The 18,442-nt window shown below is 41.8% G+C and overlaps 1 protein-coding gene and 1 long non-coding RNA gene across 8 annotated transcripts in view; one reads left to right on the plus strand and one right to left on the minus strand.

Moving 5' to 3' along the window:
* Positions 1 to 17,222, plus strand: LOC134499980 (uncharacterized). The gene is made up of 3 exons (XR_010068184.1): positions 1 to 112; positions 1,393 to 1,488; positions 16,879 to 17,222. It is a non-coding gene; the product is annotated as an uncharacterized LOC134499980 (long non-coding RNA).
* Positions 8,504 to 18,442, minus strand: part of SAP130 (Sin3A associated protein 130) — a 23,944-nt gene continuing 14,005 nt past the window's right edge. For 2 of the 7 annotated variants that reach the window (XM_063306942.1, XM_063306940.1), the window contains exons 16-21: positions 16,813 to 17,171; positions 15,750 to 15,995; positions 15,326 to 15,451; positions 11,611 to 11,714; positions 10,451 to 10,564; positions 8,504 to 9,426 (exon numbers count right to left, since the gene is read on the minus strand). In XM_063306942.1, coding sequence (XP_063163012.1) covers positions 9,268 to 9,426; positions 10,451 to 10,564; positions 11,611 to 11,714; positions 15,326 to 15,451; positions 15,750 to 15,995; positions 16,813 to 17,171 — 1,108 coding nt within the window. In that variant the 3' untranslated portion in view covers positions 8,504 to 9,267. Of the gene's footprint in view, positions 9,427 to 10,450; positions 10,565 to 11,051; positions 11,164 to 11,610; positions 11,715 to 15,325; positions 15,452 to 15,749; positions 15,999 to 16,812; positions 17,172 to 18,442 lie in introns of those variants that run through there. The other 5 variants (XM_063306939.1, XM_063306938.1, XM_063306943.1 and 2 more) reach the window with 4 other exon arrangements.

Genomic DNA, 18,442 nt, shown 5'->3' on the forward strand with positions numbered 1-18,442 from the left:
GCCCTGGCGACTATAGAGAACGAAGGGAAATGGAGACAGACAACAGATATTGATTCCGTATGTTAGGATTTCCTTTGGAATTTCCTCAAAGGGCAACTTTGTCGGTCCACCGGTAAGAACTGACAGCCTCGGGATGATTAGGACAGGGCTGCTACGCCTTTAACAGCATGTAGGCAAAGGAAATTGGTCTTGAAAACTACTTCAGCACAATTGTTTAATATTTAGAAGCCCCGTCCTCTTTTGTACTCGTCTAGCTAACGATGGGAAGTTTTTTATTCTGGCATTGCAACTCAAAAGCGCTCAGTTCTATCATTCAGTTTTTTTTTATTACTGTACATCTGATCACATAAACTAGGAATGCGTTACTTTTCAGCACAAAGTCCCACTACTTCCAGTGCACTCTAGAGAAAGAAATCAAACTGCCAGTTTAGAAGCTCCGGCTACTCCATGCCATTTCTTGCATAAGGCCAGTTCCCACGGGACGAAGATCGATTGTGCTTAATAGCGTTATGTACATCTCAAAGTGGGATTTTTTTTTATCGTGCAAAGCAATCTTTTACACTGCTTCAAAACTTTACAACATAGATGTCATGCAATGTGTAGCTACAATTTACCGGATTGTTTGTAGAAAGTAAGGTGAACCGAATGGAAAAGAACTTGTAGCTTTGAAATACGTCACTTTTCACAAAGCTGCTATTAACTACTAATCTCAACTTCTTATTTGCAACATTTCAAAACAGAGCTCAGCCAATAGACTGTATATAGACCTAAGGTTTACAATATGCTGCATCAAAGTACATAGAGTGTTTCATATAATGCATCTGTGTACATGATATTCTCCCATTCAAGACTATTTCCATCCAGTTGCTTCTGACTTTGTGATTTAATGGATATCATTTTGCCAGGAATGTTTGTCAGTAACTGTTTCTTTGAGTACTTGTAAGCTCATGCTTGGGTCATTGGTGACAGTATTTAACCACTTTGTTTTCTGTCAACTTCTTTTTCAATTGTCTTCCATTTTTATGAACATCAGGGTACTTTTCCAATGACTCTTATTTCTGCATTATGTGTCTAAAATAGTTAAACTTTAGCTTCATTATTCTTCCAGTGAGTAGTCTGATTTTATTTCAGTATTAAGTGATTTGTTCTTTCTGTGATCTCAGCAATTTTCTCTAGGGTTACTATTCAAAGACATCATTTTTTCTTCATTCAGATTTTCAAATGGTCCAGCTTTCACAGACTGCTACAGTTGGAAAAGCCATTTCCTTGAGAGAATGTACTTTTGTTTTCCGTGTGATGTCTCTGTGCTTTATTTTTTTAAATCTAGGTAAATAAATATTCAAGATAAATTCAATTAAAGATAAGGACTAATGAAAGTGTCTTTTTTTGCAGATAATTAAACTGACTATTTTCATGAAGGTGCTGAGAAATACTACACATTTTTACTCAGATGAATGTTCAGCTGAACTCATGGAAACTTTTTCTTTAGTAAGTATGCTTAAGGCTGCAGATTTAAATGACAAATGTAAATGTAATTGTACTGGCAGACTGAATCGTAGAGCTGGGAAAATCTACTCCAATTGTTTGTGATACAGCATTTTAAGGAGGGGTCCTCAGATTTTGCAGTGCTGTCACCACCTAAAATGGTAAATGGCAAGGTATGATTGCTGTAGGTAAGACCTCAACAAGGGCCACAATTCCTGTGTCCAATGCTTCTGTTTGAGAAAATGACACTGTACAAAGCTGAAGGTTTTGGGTGAAACCACAGCATTCCAAAACACAAGATAAAATCTAGATTAGACAACCTGATTCAAGAGGCAATTTTGGATCTCAGGAGTCCAGGAGTGGGGGCTAATGGATCTCGAGATCCCGAGGGTTGTAGGGCGGGGCAGGTGATTGAGGTGGTGACTGGAAGGGGACGATATGACTGGAGCCAGAGGGTGGGTCATCATAGAGGAAGACGCCCCTGGTGCTTGTTACCTGTGGCATGTTCTGGCCCTCTGTGCTCGAACCCGGGTCCTGGACAGCAGACTCATGGTTGTCCTGACTTTTGGCTGCTGGTCTGTAACGCCAGGTCAATAAACAACAAGGCCCCCCTCATATGTGACTTGATCACAGAAGAGGGGGCAGACCTGGTGTGTATTAGTGAAACCTGGCTGGGCGTGGAAGGATGTGTTGCTCTTTCGGAGATGTGCCCGGCTGGGTTTCGAGTCTGGCATCAGCCGCGACCTCAGGGCAGGGGAGGTGGGGTGGCTGTTGTCATCCGAGAATCCCTAGTGGTCGTCAGGGGTCCTGCTCCACAAGTGGCCGGGTGTGAGACCCTGTTTTTCAAGCTGGGTTCCCGAGAACAGTTGGTAGTGTTGCTAGTATACCAGCCTCCCTGCTCCTGCTGGAGGCCATCTCAGGTTTGGTGGAGTTCCCCAGGCTTATGGTGTTGGTGGACTTCAATCTGCCTTCCCTGGGGCAGGCCTCGAAAGCAGCCCAGGAGTTCATGGCCACCATGGCAGCCATGGGCCTGTTCCAGATTATTCAGGACCTGACTCGAGACAGTGGCCTCACCCTGGACCTAGTTTTCTTGTCAGAGCAGTGGCAAGATGATCTGAGGGGAGAATTACATCTTTCCCCTTTGTCATGGTCAGATCATGCCCTGGTGGCCTTGAGATCCTCTCGTGCTGCCCCCCCCCACAGGGAGGCAGGACTCATTTGATTGGTCCGCCCCTGGCGACTGATGGACCTGGCTGGGTTTCAGAGGGAGCTGGGGGTTATACCTGAGTCTCTCCTGCACGGTCCAGCGGAGGCCCTCGCTGCTGCCTGGAATAGCGAGGCGGCCGGAGCCTTGGATAGGATCGCGCCTGTGCGGCCTCTCTTGCCCATCCGGCACTCCCTGTGGTTTACGGAGGAGCTGAGGGTTTTGAAGAGGGTTAAAAGACGCCTAGAGTGCCGCTGGAGGAAGACAAAAGCTGAACCTGACTGAACACAAGCTAGAGCTGCGATTAAGGCCTACCTTGTGGCGGTAAGAGCAGCGAAGCGCCAGTACTTCTCTGCTCTTATTGCGTCTGCAGAATGCAGCCCGGTGGCCCTGTTTAAGATTACCTGATCCTTTTTAGGGAAAGGGGAGTCAGAAATCCCTCTACAGGGCCATGCGGAGGAATTTTTGGGGCACCTACAGAATAGAATCACTCAGATCCAGACCGAGTTGGACTCCAAGAATGAGACAGAGTCAGAGGAGATACCCAGGGAACGTACTTACCAGGTTATCTGGGACCAGTTCGATCCTGTTGAACCTGAGGAAGTGGACCAGATCCTCTGGACTATAAATGCTACCACTTGCCAATTAGACCCATGCCCCTCCTGGCTGGTGAAAGCAGTGCAGGAGGTGACATGTGGCTGGGTCCAGGCGATGGTAAACACATCCTTGAGAGAGGGGGTGTTCCCAGCAGCCTTTAAGGAAGTGCTGGTGCACCCCCTCCTCAAGAAACCATCGCTGGACCCTACTATACTGGACAATTTTCGCCCAGTCTCCCACCTCCCCTTTTGGGGGAAGGTGGTTGAGAAAGTGGTGGCTTTGCAGCTCCAGGGGATTCTGGATGAAACGGATTATCTAGACCCCTTTCAGTCAGGTTTCAAGCCCGGTTATGGGACGGAAATGGCATTGGTTGCGCTTGTGGATGACCTCTGGCGGGAGCGGGATGGAGGCAGTGCATCCATCCTGGCTCTTCTTGACCTCTCAGTGGCTTTTGATACCATCGACCATGGTATCCTTCTGGACCAACTTAGGTAGTTGGGGGTGGGCGGCATGATTCTGCACTGGTTCACCTCCTTCCTCCAGGGTCGGTCCCGGTTGGTGTTGATAGGGAGCGAGAGATCCGGCCCGCGGCCCCTCTTTGTGGGGTGCCGCAGGGTTCGGTACTCTCTCCGCTCCTTTTTAACATCTGCATGAAACCACTGGGTGAGATCATCTGTCACTACGGGGTGAAGTATCATCGATATGCAGATGATACCCAATTATACATCTCCATCCCAGGTGAAGTAAGTGATGCTGTGGCCATCCTTTCTGAGTGCCTGGGGGCTGTGGGGCCTGGATGGGGGACAACAGGTTGTGGCTGAACCCGGGGAAGACGGAGTGGCTGTGGATTAATGGCTCCTCGATTTCTGGGAAATTGTCATCTTGACAAGTTCTGGATGGGGTTGCACTGCCCCAGACAGACCCGGTGCATAACTTGGGGGTCCTTCTGGACTCATGGCTCCTGCTTGAAGGGCAGGTGGCAGCTGTGGCTAGGAGGGCCTTTGTGCAACTTCATGTTGTGTGCCAGTTACATCCCTTGCTGGAGCGAGAGGCCCTGCGAACGGTCACTGATGTCCTGATTATCTCCCATATAGACTACTGCAATGCACTCTACATGAAGAGTATCAGGAAGCTACAGCTGATGCAAAATGCAGCCGTGTGGACGATCTTGGGTTTCCCAAGATCAGCACATGTCACCCCGTTGCTCCATGAGCTGCATTGGTTGCCAGTATGCTTCCGGGTCCAATTCAAGGTGTTGGTTATCACCTTTAAAGTCCTACATGGCACGGGTCCAGGTTACCTAAGGGACCATCTCCTCCTCATCACATCAACCCGTCCCACCCGGTCATGCAGAGAGGGCATGCTACGGACCCCGTCTGCAAGAGAATTCCATCTGGCAGGGTCCAGGAGGTGGGCCTTCTCTGCAACAGTCCCTGCCCTTTGGAATATCCTTCCCCCGGAAGTGAGATTGGCTCCCTCCCTCCTGGACTTTAGGAAACAGCTAAAGACCTGGTTCTTTAATTATGCCTGGGGCGGGAGAGAGAGTAGCCATTCCTGGGGATGGTTAGTTTCTTAGAAGGACCCTGCTCTGCTTGCAAATCACAGAGAACTTCCAGCCATTGGGGTTTTTATCATATTCATTTTATTGTGTATTATGGTGTTTTACAGTTTTATATTTTTATTCATGTTTTATTGTAAACCACCCAGAGTCCCTTTTGGGAGATGGGCAGTGATAAATTTGTTTAATAAATAAATCAATAAAATAAAAGGGAGAAAAGCAGCCATAGGCTGCAAAAAGCCAGTATATATTGTTTTCCATGCCTTTTATACCTCCTATATAGGATTTCAGTGCATTTTACTTCTGTACAAAACAGCTTTCCATTCTTGCAACTCTGTTCCTGGGATTGTGGATCTTGGGACAAGCTGAGGTTTCTGGGGACACTCCACAGGTCAACCAGCCATCATCTCCCTTCCTCCTCCTCCTCCTCCATATAAATTGCTCCTTCTCTAGAGACTGCTTTCTGGCTCAGAGGCCTTTCATCCTCCTTTGCACCCTGTCTTCTTCACTAAACTTATGGCAGTGGGAGGGAAACAAGTGTGCTTCCTTTGAGTATGGGCAGAGTAAAGCAGTCTTCCCTCCAGTGACCTGATACAGATAAGCTGCTGTATCCTTAGTAATCTTGGCCCCAAAGTTCAAGGCAGGGCTGTGGCTCAGCCAGCAAGTTGGCCTACAGGATCAAAGCCTGTAGTGGACCTAGCAAAAAAAGTTGGGGAATACTAGCCAGGAGAGGGAGACCTGCACACCTACCTTCAGGCTGGATTGGGAAATGGTCCAGCAGGTTCATCTACTGGCCCGACTGGTAGCTGGTGGTGCAGGACCTGTGGTCCCAGTGGGGTTCCTTTACTTTCAAAGGTCCACTCCCATTTTTGAAAGGGGCATGTACTATCTTCCATCCCTCTGCAAGCTGGGACAGCATGGCCAGGAGTTGACTTCTTTTATGGATGGCAAAGAAATCCTTCCTCTCCCCCCAGCCCAACTGGATCTACATGCAGCCAGTTTGCCCCTCTCTGGCAAGAGTAGTGCAATTTTGCAAGGAGGGGTATGTCTGTGTGCATTAGGCTTGTTGATCCTGCTCTGGGATAAAGTTGATCCTGCTCTGGGATAAAGTTCTCAAAGATTCAATGTTCTGTTGGAAAGCCCTCCCAAATTTGTGACTTCCCCTCAGATTTGCTAGTGGCACCCCAGGGGGTCATGAGAACCACTGTGCTAGAAAACCAGGGCAAAGAATTCTCAGGTTGAGTTTGACTGCCAGTGACTACATGGCTATGTCCTTTTTGTTTTCTTGACCACAGTATGGATATGATCTGTGATTGCCTTCTTCCAGTAAGTTTTTTCAACTTCCATGGTCCTGGGATTTCCTGATGATCTCTCATCCTAGCACTTAGCAGATCTGATCCTGTTTAATAATATAATCATTATTGTTGTTATTAGATTTATAAGGCTATCCAAATTGGAAAGACTGTAAGAGACTAACAATGCAATCCTTTACATGTTGTTTTAGAAATGAACCCGCTCATTGTATAACTTGTGAGCAAGTATATATTTATACATCAAGCCTAAAAGGTCTACTGTTTTTATGTACAAAATTCTACTGCGTCTAATAGAATGTTGCTTCATGGAGTTTCACTTTCACTTGGAAGAAATTATTTTGAACCCAGTGGCGTTTGCTTGCAGACCAGAATCTCAGTACTTTTTCAGAATTACTTAAATTTAAGTCATTTTTGATACAATAAATTTAATTCCTTATCAGAAATCAGGGAGATATGGGGACCACAAAACTTTTAGCAGGTTTTCAATTTTCTTTTACATAAAAAATTATCAAATCAAATGTATTTTTTGATTTCATATAATTGAATGTCAAGGAACCCTTAATACTGTGCTAGAATATAAGTATTCCTGAGAAGCAGGGGTGAATAGCATGCTATAGAATCCAGCATGCATAATCAGCTTTATTGTACGCTATTGACTCATGAGCTGAGAGCATATTAAAAGTCAGGTATACATTGCTGTCAATTGAGGAAGCTTGTACACTACAAGGAATCCTCAGTTTCAAGGTCCTTGTTCTATAATAGTCATCTCAGAGCTAATGGGTTTGTCTGAAAACGTGGCTTTGGAATTTTATTGTATGATAGTGTGATCTTTTCTACACTAATTCAAATGGCCTATATTTTAAAATAGTACTGTAAATGTTTGCATGGAAACAAGTGCATAGATAAGCTGTATCTCAACTTTTCACTGACTCACAGCTGCCATGCAAACTCACACAGTAACAAGCAAACAGCCTTACACCAGGGCAGTCCATTTCATAGAAAATGTCCATCTTGCCCAAAAGACAGGTGCCTAGCCTTTGCATTATGCAGGCAGGAGAAAAGAGGTGCAAGAATTTGAATTTTGATCCCACTATAGAGCTTGCATTTGATACATAACAGTCATTGCAATTTCTTTTATAATAACTTTGTTAACTTTGCTACAATAAATCTATTTATCAGACATTTGGGGCCCTTGGAAATCTATTCTCTAAGTTGCTTTCCTAAGATAAGTTGGCAACAGTCCAATTGTATAGGTAGAACACTAGAACTGTGTAGCAGAGAATAACGTAGTGCTTATATTGCTCCATTTTCAGAAGTCTTCTTTGACTTTTTAGTGTTGAATCTGTGACAGTAGAACGAGGGCAGCCATATTATTGGTGATGGGGAGTCATATTTAACATTCTATGGAAAAGCATGTTCCGCAGCAGGTAGGGTTATTTTACAGAATTTTCTATTATTTTATGGGTTTTAGATGGGGAAGTTTTTAAATGATGTTAAGTGCTGCAATAGTTTTATGGTGGGAAACTATACAATACTGTCAATTTTTGGCATTTGTAATTGGAGAAGTCTCCAGAGCCACAAAAAGGTATTAGGGTCTCACTGACCCCCAGGGCTTGCCCATCTCTTAAGTAGAAGGGGTTGACATGCTCTTATTATCCAAATATGAACATCTTTGTTATTTCTGTTTTGATGTTACTATTCTTGTCTAATGTTCAATATTATTAGTAAATAAATTGGAAATAGTAAGTGTGTGTGTGTGCTTGGGGTTTTTGTGGATTCGTCTCTCTTCCCCACTCACTACTGAAAATTGGAGCAACCTGAAGCCTCAATGCAGCAGGAAGAACTAAAAGTGAAATGCAAAACCTAGAGAATAGTGATCTTGGAGTACCTGCATGAGACTGGATCATGAGCATGATGGGAAATTCTTATAAAACTTCCTTCTCAAAAAGTATACTTAGACAAACATTATATATCTTCACTTAATTTATGTGAAAGAGCTCTGTTTAAATAATAGTGGCATAATATACTTAAAGATATTCTGTGCAGTCCTAACTGAAATCAATAGGAGCAGAATTTCAGTAAAGTTTGGGTTCTTATTCTTTCTATCAAAATGACAAATTTATATTATCTGGATACTTTTGTTTGTGTATCTTATTTTAGCATAGTAATTACAAGATTGGATTAAAAGAAGCATTGACTTCTAATTCAGAAATAAAGACTAATGCAATCTTGATGGATTAAGAGTATTATCAATCTGTTTTTAACAACCTTGAAGGAAGGTATATGCTTTTATACAGGCTCTTCTCTTTGCTATTTCTAACTTTTTCCACACAATTATACCCAATGTTCTTATACAAAATCCTCCAAATCCTTTATTTACGTTTTCAGATGTTATATAGCACAATTTCTTGCAATATAATGAACAGCTTCACACCAGCTACAGAAAGAACTGTGCTGCATTTGAAAACAATGTCCTGGAGCACCAACATGGGCACAGCACAAAATTCACAACACTACAAATAACTTTGAAATGTATTTTAAAAATTGACAGCTAGAGACTGCAGAACCACTTATGATTCTAAACGTAGCAGAGTTGCCAGTGAAAGAGCACTGGTTTATGAAGGCTGTTTCAGCCACTGCAAGTTCGTAAGGAGCCAGAATGGGCAGACTCAGTGGAAGTAGTGTCATCCTTCCAAATTTTTGCACATTTATGACAATTTGCTTCAAGACAGATGGCTCTTGAGGTCTGTTGCAGGAATCCATTGTACAAATTAGTGAAGTAATGTCTAAAACTGTAAGGTGGAAGGAAGGGGACTGTCTATCACACTTGCATCAATGGTTCCAATTAGTAGGCACTGGGACTTATCAAGAGAGCTAAACAAAGTGAGACTGAAGAGTTTAAACCGGGATCAGCCTGAGAAAAATCTTTGTTCCTTTGACAGATTATTAATAATCTCTTAAGGTCACTGGGTTCCATGTTTTAATCCATCATCCATCTCTGAAACACGTCTTTCTTACTCAAATGTTGCTTCTTACAAGAAACCCCCAATAAAAGAACCTTAACACTGTTCTGTACATGTTTTGTTTTCAGAGTCCTTTTAGTTTCATTTCTAAACCTTTTCTTTTCTCTTCAATTTGGATACTTTCTTGACAGTTCCATTCTTGTTAAGGAGCTTCAACACACGCTCTTTGTGATCCAAGACCTTTAGCATGGATTCTCGAGCCTCATTTATTTGATCCATTACAAGTTTACATCTCTGCATATTTCCCTGAAATATAACAAATATAACAACACTGAATTAAAAAGTTTAATACATCAAAGTAGTGCATTTTATCTTCAGACAATCATCTTGAAACACCAAAAATATAGAAACTGAAGAATTTCAATATTAGAAATAGCATGCCAGAAAGTACGACTCATAACAATGTTCTCACAAGGCTTCCCTCCCTGCAACTCTTCTTGCTGACAGTTTTCTAATACAATTCATTCCTATAGAAAATGTGAGAATTATTGCACACAATAAAAGTGAGCTTTAAGGAGATACAAGGTAGATAAATCATGGCAGGTATTTTATAGGGAGCCACATGTCATCCCCATAAGTTGTCCTGTTCCCACCCCCATGTCCTCTTCCCCACTCTGCCCTTCACTAAAATGAAGTCTCAGATGTATTTATGCAGAGCCTAGGGAACTTCAGTTGAAATAGATTCTCTGTCTTAGTTTAAAGTGTAAGTGAAAGATTCAACTGTGTTCAACATGAAATGGACACCAGAAAGGAGAAGGGGGAGCGTGACTAACAGAACATATCAATGTGTAGTTTTTTCCTGAGAAGAAAACTGTGTAAATGCATAGCACAAAGACTATGTAATAGTGTAGAATACTACACAGATCTCTGGACTGTATTATGTAATGCCATGCTTTGAATGCAGTATGTCGGATAAAAGAATAATTTAAAATGTGTTGATACACTGGCCTAATATCAGGGCCTAAAAACGAACTTAACTGTACTTAATCATTTCTTTATGAGAACTTTCAGTTGAGTACATATACCTTTATTTTTCAGATATTAAATATCTATTTATCCAAAAGATAATTCAGTTTTGATTTACAGTCCAGGAAATACGAATTAAATCTCTTTGCTAAAAAAAAAAAGTGGCCAAATGAAAATCTCTAGTTTACATACTGTGTAGATCAGCTTTCTTCCCTAACAGTTGTTTTGTCTAAAATATCAAGGCTTTATTCTGCAGCTGCAGCAGAGGCCAAGGAAAATTAGCAAAATAAGCAGCACAACTCACCTGTATCAATTCATTTATTTGATGCAGGTCATCATCAGTTGCTGCCTTTTTCTTGGGGATAATGCCTTCTTGTAAGGAAGTGAGTCGTTCATACACATCATGTTCCAGATTAGTCTACAAAATATTAAAATTTGGCAACACTCTTTCACACTGTTTCATATTACAGGACATAAAATTAGAAATTCCAATTTCTCTCCAGTGTTTATCTGCTTTCAGCAGATTCAGTACAGTTTCACTGCTGCCAGAACAGAAGTGAAGTCACAATATTGACAATGACATCAATATTCTTCAAAAGGAAGAAGGAACACCCTAATTAGCTGAATGGGAAAACACGGATTCTAACTACATACAGTGAAGAAACACAATACCACCTTCCACATAGGCCCAACCCCCTCTGATGCCTGCAAAAGAGATGCTCTTAGTCCTTAATTCTCATATAACCACCACTTAGTGCTTAGATTAAAATCCTGATTCAGTCTAAAGCTTCAGATGGTTTTTAAAAACCAACAGTAGTCCACATATAACAACCAAACTTTGGTTTTCTTTTTTACTCCTCTGGGAATATAAAGGCTTAAGCTTGTCACTAATGTAAAGCACCTACCTCCCTTGAAATACAAACATCCAGGAATATAGAGAGGTGCTGCCTCAGATCAGTGGCACCATCCCAGACACTTCTTTAGATCCTCCCAAGTTGCCCAGTTTTGTGCTACCATCTGCATGATACACCGCACCATTACTTAGGTTTAGAACTTAAGATAGTATTTTATTTTGATTTATTTTAATCGTTTTATTCTTAATTAATTTTAGATCCTATCATACTTACTGTTTTTCTGACAGATAGATAGATAGATATGTAATACTGTTATTAATAGATAACTTGATTGTATCTGGCCTTAGGGCTGTAATAAACTTGATTTGATACCTTCTTTAGACCAGTGCACCAGAGGGTGAGTTTTGAGCAAAATGCATCAGCATTTATGCCAACCTCAAAAACTCCTTCCTTACTAAAGTTTTAGGTTCATGTGATACAAATTTACTTGCCTCATTCTTGAAGAGATATTACTGCCAATCTTATGGTAGTCTCTATATGTAAGTTTTCAAGTGGCTTCCTAAACTGTTCTGCAGTTATTTTATATAGAATCAACATGACTCCCACTTACCAGCTGTAATAACTGTGCTGCACAGAGATGGACTTTCCAGCCCTGGGCACGGCAAGATACCCCTTTCTGATTAGCTATCTCTTGTAGCATAGCTTTCTTCTCTTCTAGAAGGAATGAGAGATGAGAAGGAAGCAAATAAAGATGCAAAAAAGAAAGTAGATTTAGTTGTATTTTCACCAAAATAAAGAGGACACACAAATTGTCTAGCAGAAGTACGCATAATTTATACATGGATTATCTGATACTCAACCTCAGTTGCTGGAATGGAACAGCAGATTTCCAGATCAGATTTATAAAAACCTTAGAAATCAAACTATGATTTCAATATGTGAAGATTTTTTTAAACGAAAACAAAACATCTATTCAGATGGAAGTGAGTGGGAAAGTATTTCAATCCAGGTAGTAAGAGTTTTAGAGTTTGAAAATAGGAAATCTTTTGGTTAGGGAATGTTGATATCTGAGGATAAAGAAGAATGGAAGTATGCAGTGGTAAGAGCTAGTGGATCTATAGCTGAAAGATGAATTGAAGAACTCGAAGAAGAAGAGCTTGATGATGGAGTTGGACAGAACATACACTGGCTTAAGGCAGTGGCAAGGTTGGCAGAGTCATGTCACACTGGAAGTTCATGTACAGTGGGAGAAGCAGCTGGAGATCTGAAATGTGGGTTTCTTCTTGTGGAGCCACTGTGGCTGGAGCTGCTGAATCTGTGGATGTTGTTGGAAAGGTTCCAGCTGCTGTTTGGTAATCAGCAAAAAGAGCTGGATGCCTAGACAGACTCCCATTAGAATTCTGCTATTCAGAGAATGAACTAAGACCTGAGAAGGAGTGGAAATAATTTGGTTACAACAAACTAGGAGAGAACATTGCAGAGAGCACTCTAGTAATGGCTAGAGAAAGGAAGATACATGGAAAAACAACTGTGACAGTGGAAATGGATTGAATTAGATGAAGGGCAAAAAAGAGAATTAAGAGGATTAGATTGGAGGACTGAGTTGGGATGTGTGGAGCATCAGAGGAATGTTCTCTCCCCCCAAGAAAGAACAGGATAGCAACAGAGGGCTCTGAAACTCTTTGCCTGGATGAGAGCAGGGGAAGCAGGGAGAGGAAGAGACAAGAAGACTAGTAAAGAATGGGTAGTGGATCTATGAGTGGGTGAATGGAAGGTGGAAAGTTTACTGAAGGTACATACTGAAGTGATGATGTTGATGCCAAGATATGCCTACTGGGGTTTCAGATACTATATCAGCCTCAGGTGGGGAAGAGTGGCACTTTTTCATTGGGACACCTTAATTGTCACTGGAAGTTTGCTGGATGTGGGCCTTTATATGTATGGTTGTGTCATGACTCGGGCTCAGGACTCAGATTCTGAATCTGAAGAAGCTGCTCCAGCTGAACCTGAGGAATGTCAGCCTCAGGAGACACCAAGCCCATAATCACAAGAGACTGATCAAAAACAGGCACCACCTGGACAGCTAGAGCAGTCAGATGAGGATGACATAAGGCCTCCCAGTCTGGGTGTGAGTAGAGAGCAGAGACATTCTATGAGGCTCCTTGCCAAGCAAGGGAGTAAATCTCTTGATTAGTGACAGCTGGCTGCAGCCTGACTTAAGAGGCAGCCCTGACCCATGTTCCCTTTGCTGGAAACAATGTCTGATCTCTGGCTCTTGTGTGACCTGTGAATCCTGTTCGTGTAAGAATCCTTGAACCTCTGACCTCTGGACTGGCTAACAACCCCAACCTGACTCTTAGAACCTTGGAATGATTTTGGACTATTCTTCTGCAGGCTCCTATTTAAAAGCCAATCATTCAGGCAAGCGTCTGAGACTGTTTGGATTGCATGCTTTGACTCTTGACCTTAAGTAAACTCCGAATTACCATAACAACTGTGTGCGAATCAGTAGCGAAACCAGAAGCAGGACAGAGGGACATGGTAGGAATGTTTTTTTGTACTGGCATGCACATGGTCATCCCTGCCTGAGCTGCTTGAAATCAGTGTGTGATTGATAGTTTCTACTCCCAGGATGATGATGCTGGACAATTTCTATCTGCTGTCCCTAGGAGTGAATTTGAAGGTAACTCAGTATTTAGCCTGTACAACATATGGTCTGTGGGCTGCATGCAGCCTGCCAAACCCTCTTGTGGGGCTCACTGGCATTTTTTTAAAAGGTCAGGAAGTTCACCACCGCTGCTGCCCCCAAAGACACACTGCTGAGTGCCTCCAATACCTCCATCTCCAGTGCTGCCACCACTCCACTGGTTGCCAAACACCAGGTATTTTTAATGTATAAATGTGGCCCTTTCACCTCTACAAGTTGTGGAGGCCTGATTTAGTGGCTGCCATGCACAAGAAGGTGGGTTTCACATGTTATATCTATTTAATATTTCAGAGCAGGGATACAGAACCTATTCAAATTGTCTGACCAAGTGCCTGGAGGACCCAGTTGGGTTCCGGAGGGTATTTGGAAGTTTTCCAGCAAACTGGAGAGCAGTTATGTTAGGAGACTTACCAACCTCTGGAATACAGAGGTGACGAGAGCTCTTGATAGGCAGTCATTTGTGCCCTTGTTACTTCTAGACTGAACTACTGTAATTTATTGTACACGGGCTTGCAAGAAACTGGCAGGTACAAATTGTAGCTGCCTATGTAGTAATAGGAATATTGTCATACGGCACCAGTACTATGGGAGCTGCATTGGCTGTCAGATTGATTTTGGATATAATTCAAGATGCTTGTAATAACCTATAAAACACCATATGGTTTGGGACCTGGATATTCGTGAGACCAGTTGTTCCATGTAGAATCTGCTTGTGTGCTGACAGAGGATGCATACTGAGGGTCACCACTCCCTGTGAAGTGCAGGAGGAGCAGACTAGGAGGTGAGCATTCTCTACCGGAGTTCCTTCATGTGGATACTCCCAGAAATAAGGCCGGTGTTAACAATCACAAAACTTGTTGAGACCTGATTATTTAGACAGGCATTTGGCAATTAAAGAATTGATGAAAAATGTATCTGGGATGTATGTTGGCATTGGTTATCGTTATTGATGCTGGATTGTATTTTATGTGGATATTTATTAGAGTAATATAATTGCTTTAGGGCTGTAGGCATGCTATGCATGTAAAGGTCAGACTCTGTGATCCAAATATGTAATGCAGTATAAACAAGTCTTTCTTTCATACAATTTATTCTATTTCTGTTAGCCATCAGAAAAGCCATGTAACGGTTGCAAAGCTCTGAAGATTCACTTTCAGCTCAGAGATGTTCCATCAATTATACAATGTCAGATTCAGTAATTTTTTTTTATAGAGACACTTCCTTTAAAGGCAGGGGGTGCAGAGGCGGGTTGCATTGGCCAAGGACCATTACGTTCATTGCCATGATGCAGTGACATCCCTGTTACCATTTAGGGGAGTTGTGCAGTTTGGTGAAATAGATGCATTACGTTTATTGTGGATCTGACACACCAATTTTTTTACAAAAACTTCTGCCATTATGAATTTCAGAATGATAATGTCAGGAGTTGCTAAGGCACAAGAAAACAGCCGGGGTATTAGAAATTACTGTACCAAATAGCAACTGGAAAAATGATGTAGATTATCTTACATATACACTTGAAAAGTTATATATCTTTAAATAGGTTTTTGGGTGCATTGTTGATGGCTAATACATCATTTCCTACACCTATACAAAATGTATTTAGTGGAAGACATACCTTTTACTCTGACATCACTGTACCGCTGGAAATGGTGATAGGCTGCTTTCCATGGATTGCGATAGTGACGAAGCAGAGTTATGGGTGGTCTTGGACGTACAGGCACATACCTCACTCCTTCTTCATCTAAGAAAAATTTAAGAATAATTATTCAGGCTTCTCTAAGAAGTTTGTATTATGAACTACAAAAATTGAATGTGATCCCATGACTGGACCTTAAACCAGAGGTTAGTTCTGTTTTTTGTAATGCTAGTTCCAGCATTAATGTGGGAAAAATACTTAATTTGTAATGGTTTTGGAAATACAGAAGTTCATCCTTTTCCCCATTCAATTGAAATATGGTATTTGGGTGGATGAATAGATATGCTTTTGAGAGATGACTAACTAGGAAATAAAAGTTTTGTCTCTGAAGTCAAATAATCACCTATATATTCTTTTGGAGGTGATTTGCGCTTTTCTGCCTTTATCAGCAAGCTTTTGGTAGTGGATTTCTCATCATCCGTGCTATTGGTCTCCATCATATCCCCTTCCTCTGTAGAGATGATGTGTTGCTGCTTACGTGGTTTTTTCCTTGGGGAAGCACCTGGCGGCAAGTCACTTTGGGGCACTGTAAGGTTGTTGGCCAGCAATGTAACAGATGGAGACACACTATTTGTGCTCAGTGGAGGGACTGCTGGAAAGGAAAAGAAGAAACATGTTTAAGAAATTTCACAGTTAGGGTTTAGGAAACACTCCAGATTTTCTGGCTTTTTCTTTCAGAGAAAGCAGTGCTAGAGACAGTGCGTTATATTGCTTGTCCTATTTGTGAAATGCGTTTATACGACATAGACCTTTAGAATATTCCATAATTTTTTTCTCCAAAGAGTCTTAAAGGTTTCACATTAGTCTGTCTCCCTATTTAGTGTTCTTTTCAACAGTTTGGCCTTTTATTAAGGAACTAAACGATTTGCCTTTTTAATTATCTTTGGGAACCATGCAGTACCAAAGACAATTTCAAGCCTCATAAATACAATAAAATATTGATCATGTTTGACATTTAAACTGCTATGTGGGAGTAACTTAAGGCAAAATTTCTTTCTGTGAAAGAAGCAAATAAACAAAAAAACCCTCAGGGGGCTTTACAAACTTTACAATTAAGATTCCTCATAATGACACAGTTTCCTCTTACCTGTGAGCACAAAACAGAATGAATTATTCATGTCATGTAGTTGCACAAACATTAACAATGCTTTTAATAGATACTCCAATTACAGGCAATTATAGTGCCTGCATAGGGAATCTTTTTTTCCCAAGTTTTCAGTGACATGCTAGTCTTCAGTTATACAGTAGTCTATGAACAAAGCCATACAGAAAATCAAGGCAATTAAAATAAAACAAGTCTTTTCACTAGTATACCCTGCTTTGAAACAGATGCTTAAGTTGGCTTTCTTAAGCAATTCTGATTTCTCTTTTGTAACAACTTAAACAAACAAACAAACAAAACCTACCTGAGACTGGTCGCATTATATCCAAAGGTTCTACCTCCTCTTTTATTTTAATCTCTGGCACAACAGGACCCAGTACTGTAGAGAGGATACCACTTATGGTTGATGGAGGTGGAGGAACAGTTACAACTGTGGCTGAAGTAGGTGGAGGAGCTGGAAGTGTTCCTGGAATGCTTGACAGAGCAGCTGTGGGCTGTGAAGGTGGACTAGCTGCCGTGATGATTGTTGGAATGGCAGACTGTGGTTGCTGAGAAGTAGGGACCGAGACAGGAGGCTGCTCATTGCTCTGTATGGATACTGCCTCCACAGACACTGTTACGGGAGCGGCCATTGACACATGAATTTCTGGCTTAGGTTTAACACTACACAGAACACACAAATAAAGAAGTTAGAAAGCCTCTTTCTTCAAGATCCCACCACAATAAAGAATGAGAACTACCAATAACAAGTTGTTTCTTTTGTTGGAGAGAAACTTATAATGGTCAGAGTAAAACAAGTAGAGCCATATAAGTTCAGAAATTAAATGACCATGAGCCCACTGCAAATTTTGAAGCCTGATCCCCAACTCAAGTTCTGTGCTTTTCTCTCACAAGAGCCCCCTGGCCCCAGCTTCCAGTTTCTGCTGAAACAGGAGGACTCCCAAATCACGAATCACCTCTTTTGGGGGAGTGCAACCCCGTGCAGAATAACTTTGGGGACCAGTGTTATTGAATGTTTGCCGATGATCAGCAGCTCTATTTTGGAATGGTTTATTCTGAACCTGTTTCACCCATCCAGATCCTCACAGCCTCCAGATACCTGTGCAAAATGTCTGGTATTGTCTAGGGTGGTAATATATAATCATGAGTGTGATCTGGTGACACCCCACCTAAACTGATGGATGACCTCTCCCAGAGGTTTCATATAAATATTAAACAATGTGGGGGAAAGCCCTGAGTCTTGTGGAACTCTATGCTGGAGCTCCCATGGGCTTCAAACCTCTGCCCGCATGACCACCAACTGAAACAATCTCCTCAGGTAGAATCAGTGTAAAACAGTGCCCCTAACTCCCAGTTATTGCAACTGGTCCAGTAGAAAGCCACAACTGAGAGACTGAACACTACCTAGAGGCCTAATAGGACCAAGACTGGATATATTCCCGGCATCTGGGTCCTGATGAAGATAATTTGTTTTCCATGACTGGTCCTGAATCCTGACTGGAAAGGATCCAAACAACCCATTTCCTCTTTGGTCCTCTCTAGCTGATTCCTCATTTTCTCAGCAACCTTCCCTGAAAAAGGGTGCTTGGAAACAGGGCATCCAAGAGTACCTTTTTAAAGAGAGATGCCCTACCACCTCCCTTAAAGCAGATGACATTACCCTCTTCCTCAAAGAAGTAATATTATGAAACCAGCAACTCATGCCCTGCTTAGCCACCTACAGGAGCCAGGATGGGCATGGATCGAGCTCATTGGAGGCAGCGCTCAAATTACACAAAACCCTACCCATTTCCTTAAGTTCCGCAAGCTAAAAAAACTTACCCAGTGAACATTTATACATAAGCTTGCTTATGTTAGCTGTTTACAAAGTTTACCATTCTGCAATTTATATGAGATACCTTTTTGTTTGCAGCACTAAAATAGCTTTGACTGTT

Source organism: Candoia aspera, chromosome 6, assembly GCF_035149785.1.
Source record: "Candoia aspera isolate rCanAsp1 chromosome 6, rCanAsp1.hap2, whole genome shotgun sequence".
Taxonomy (NCBI): domain Eukaryota; kingdom Metazoa; phylum Chordata; class Lepidosauria; order Squamata; family Boidae; genus Candoia; species Candoia aspera.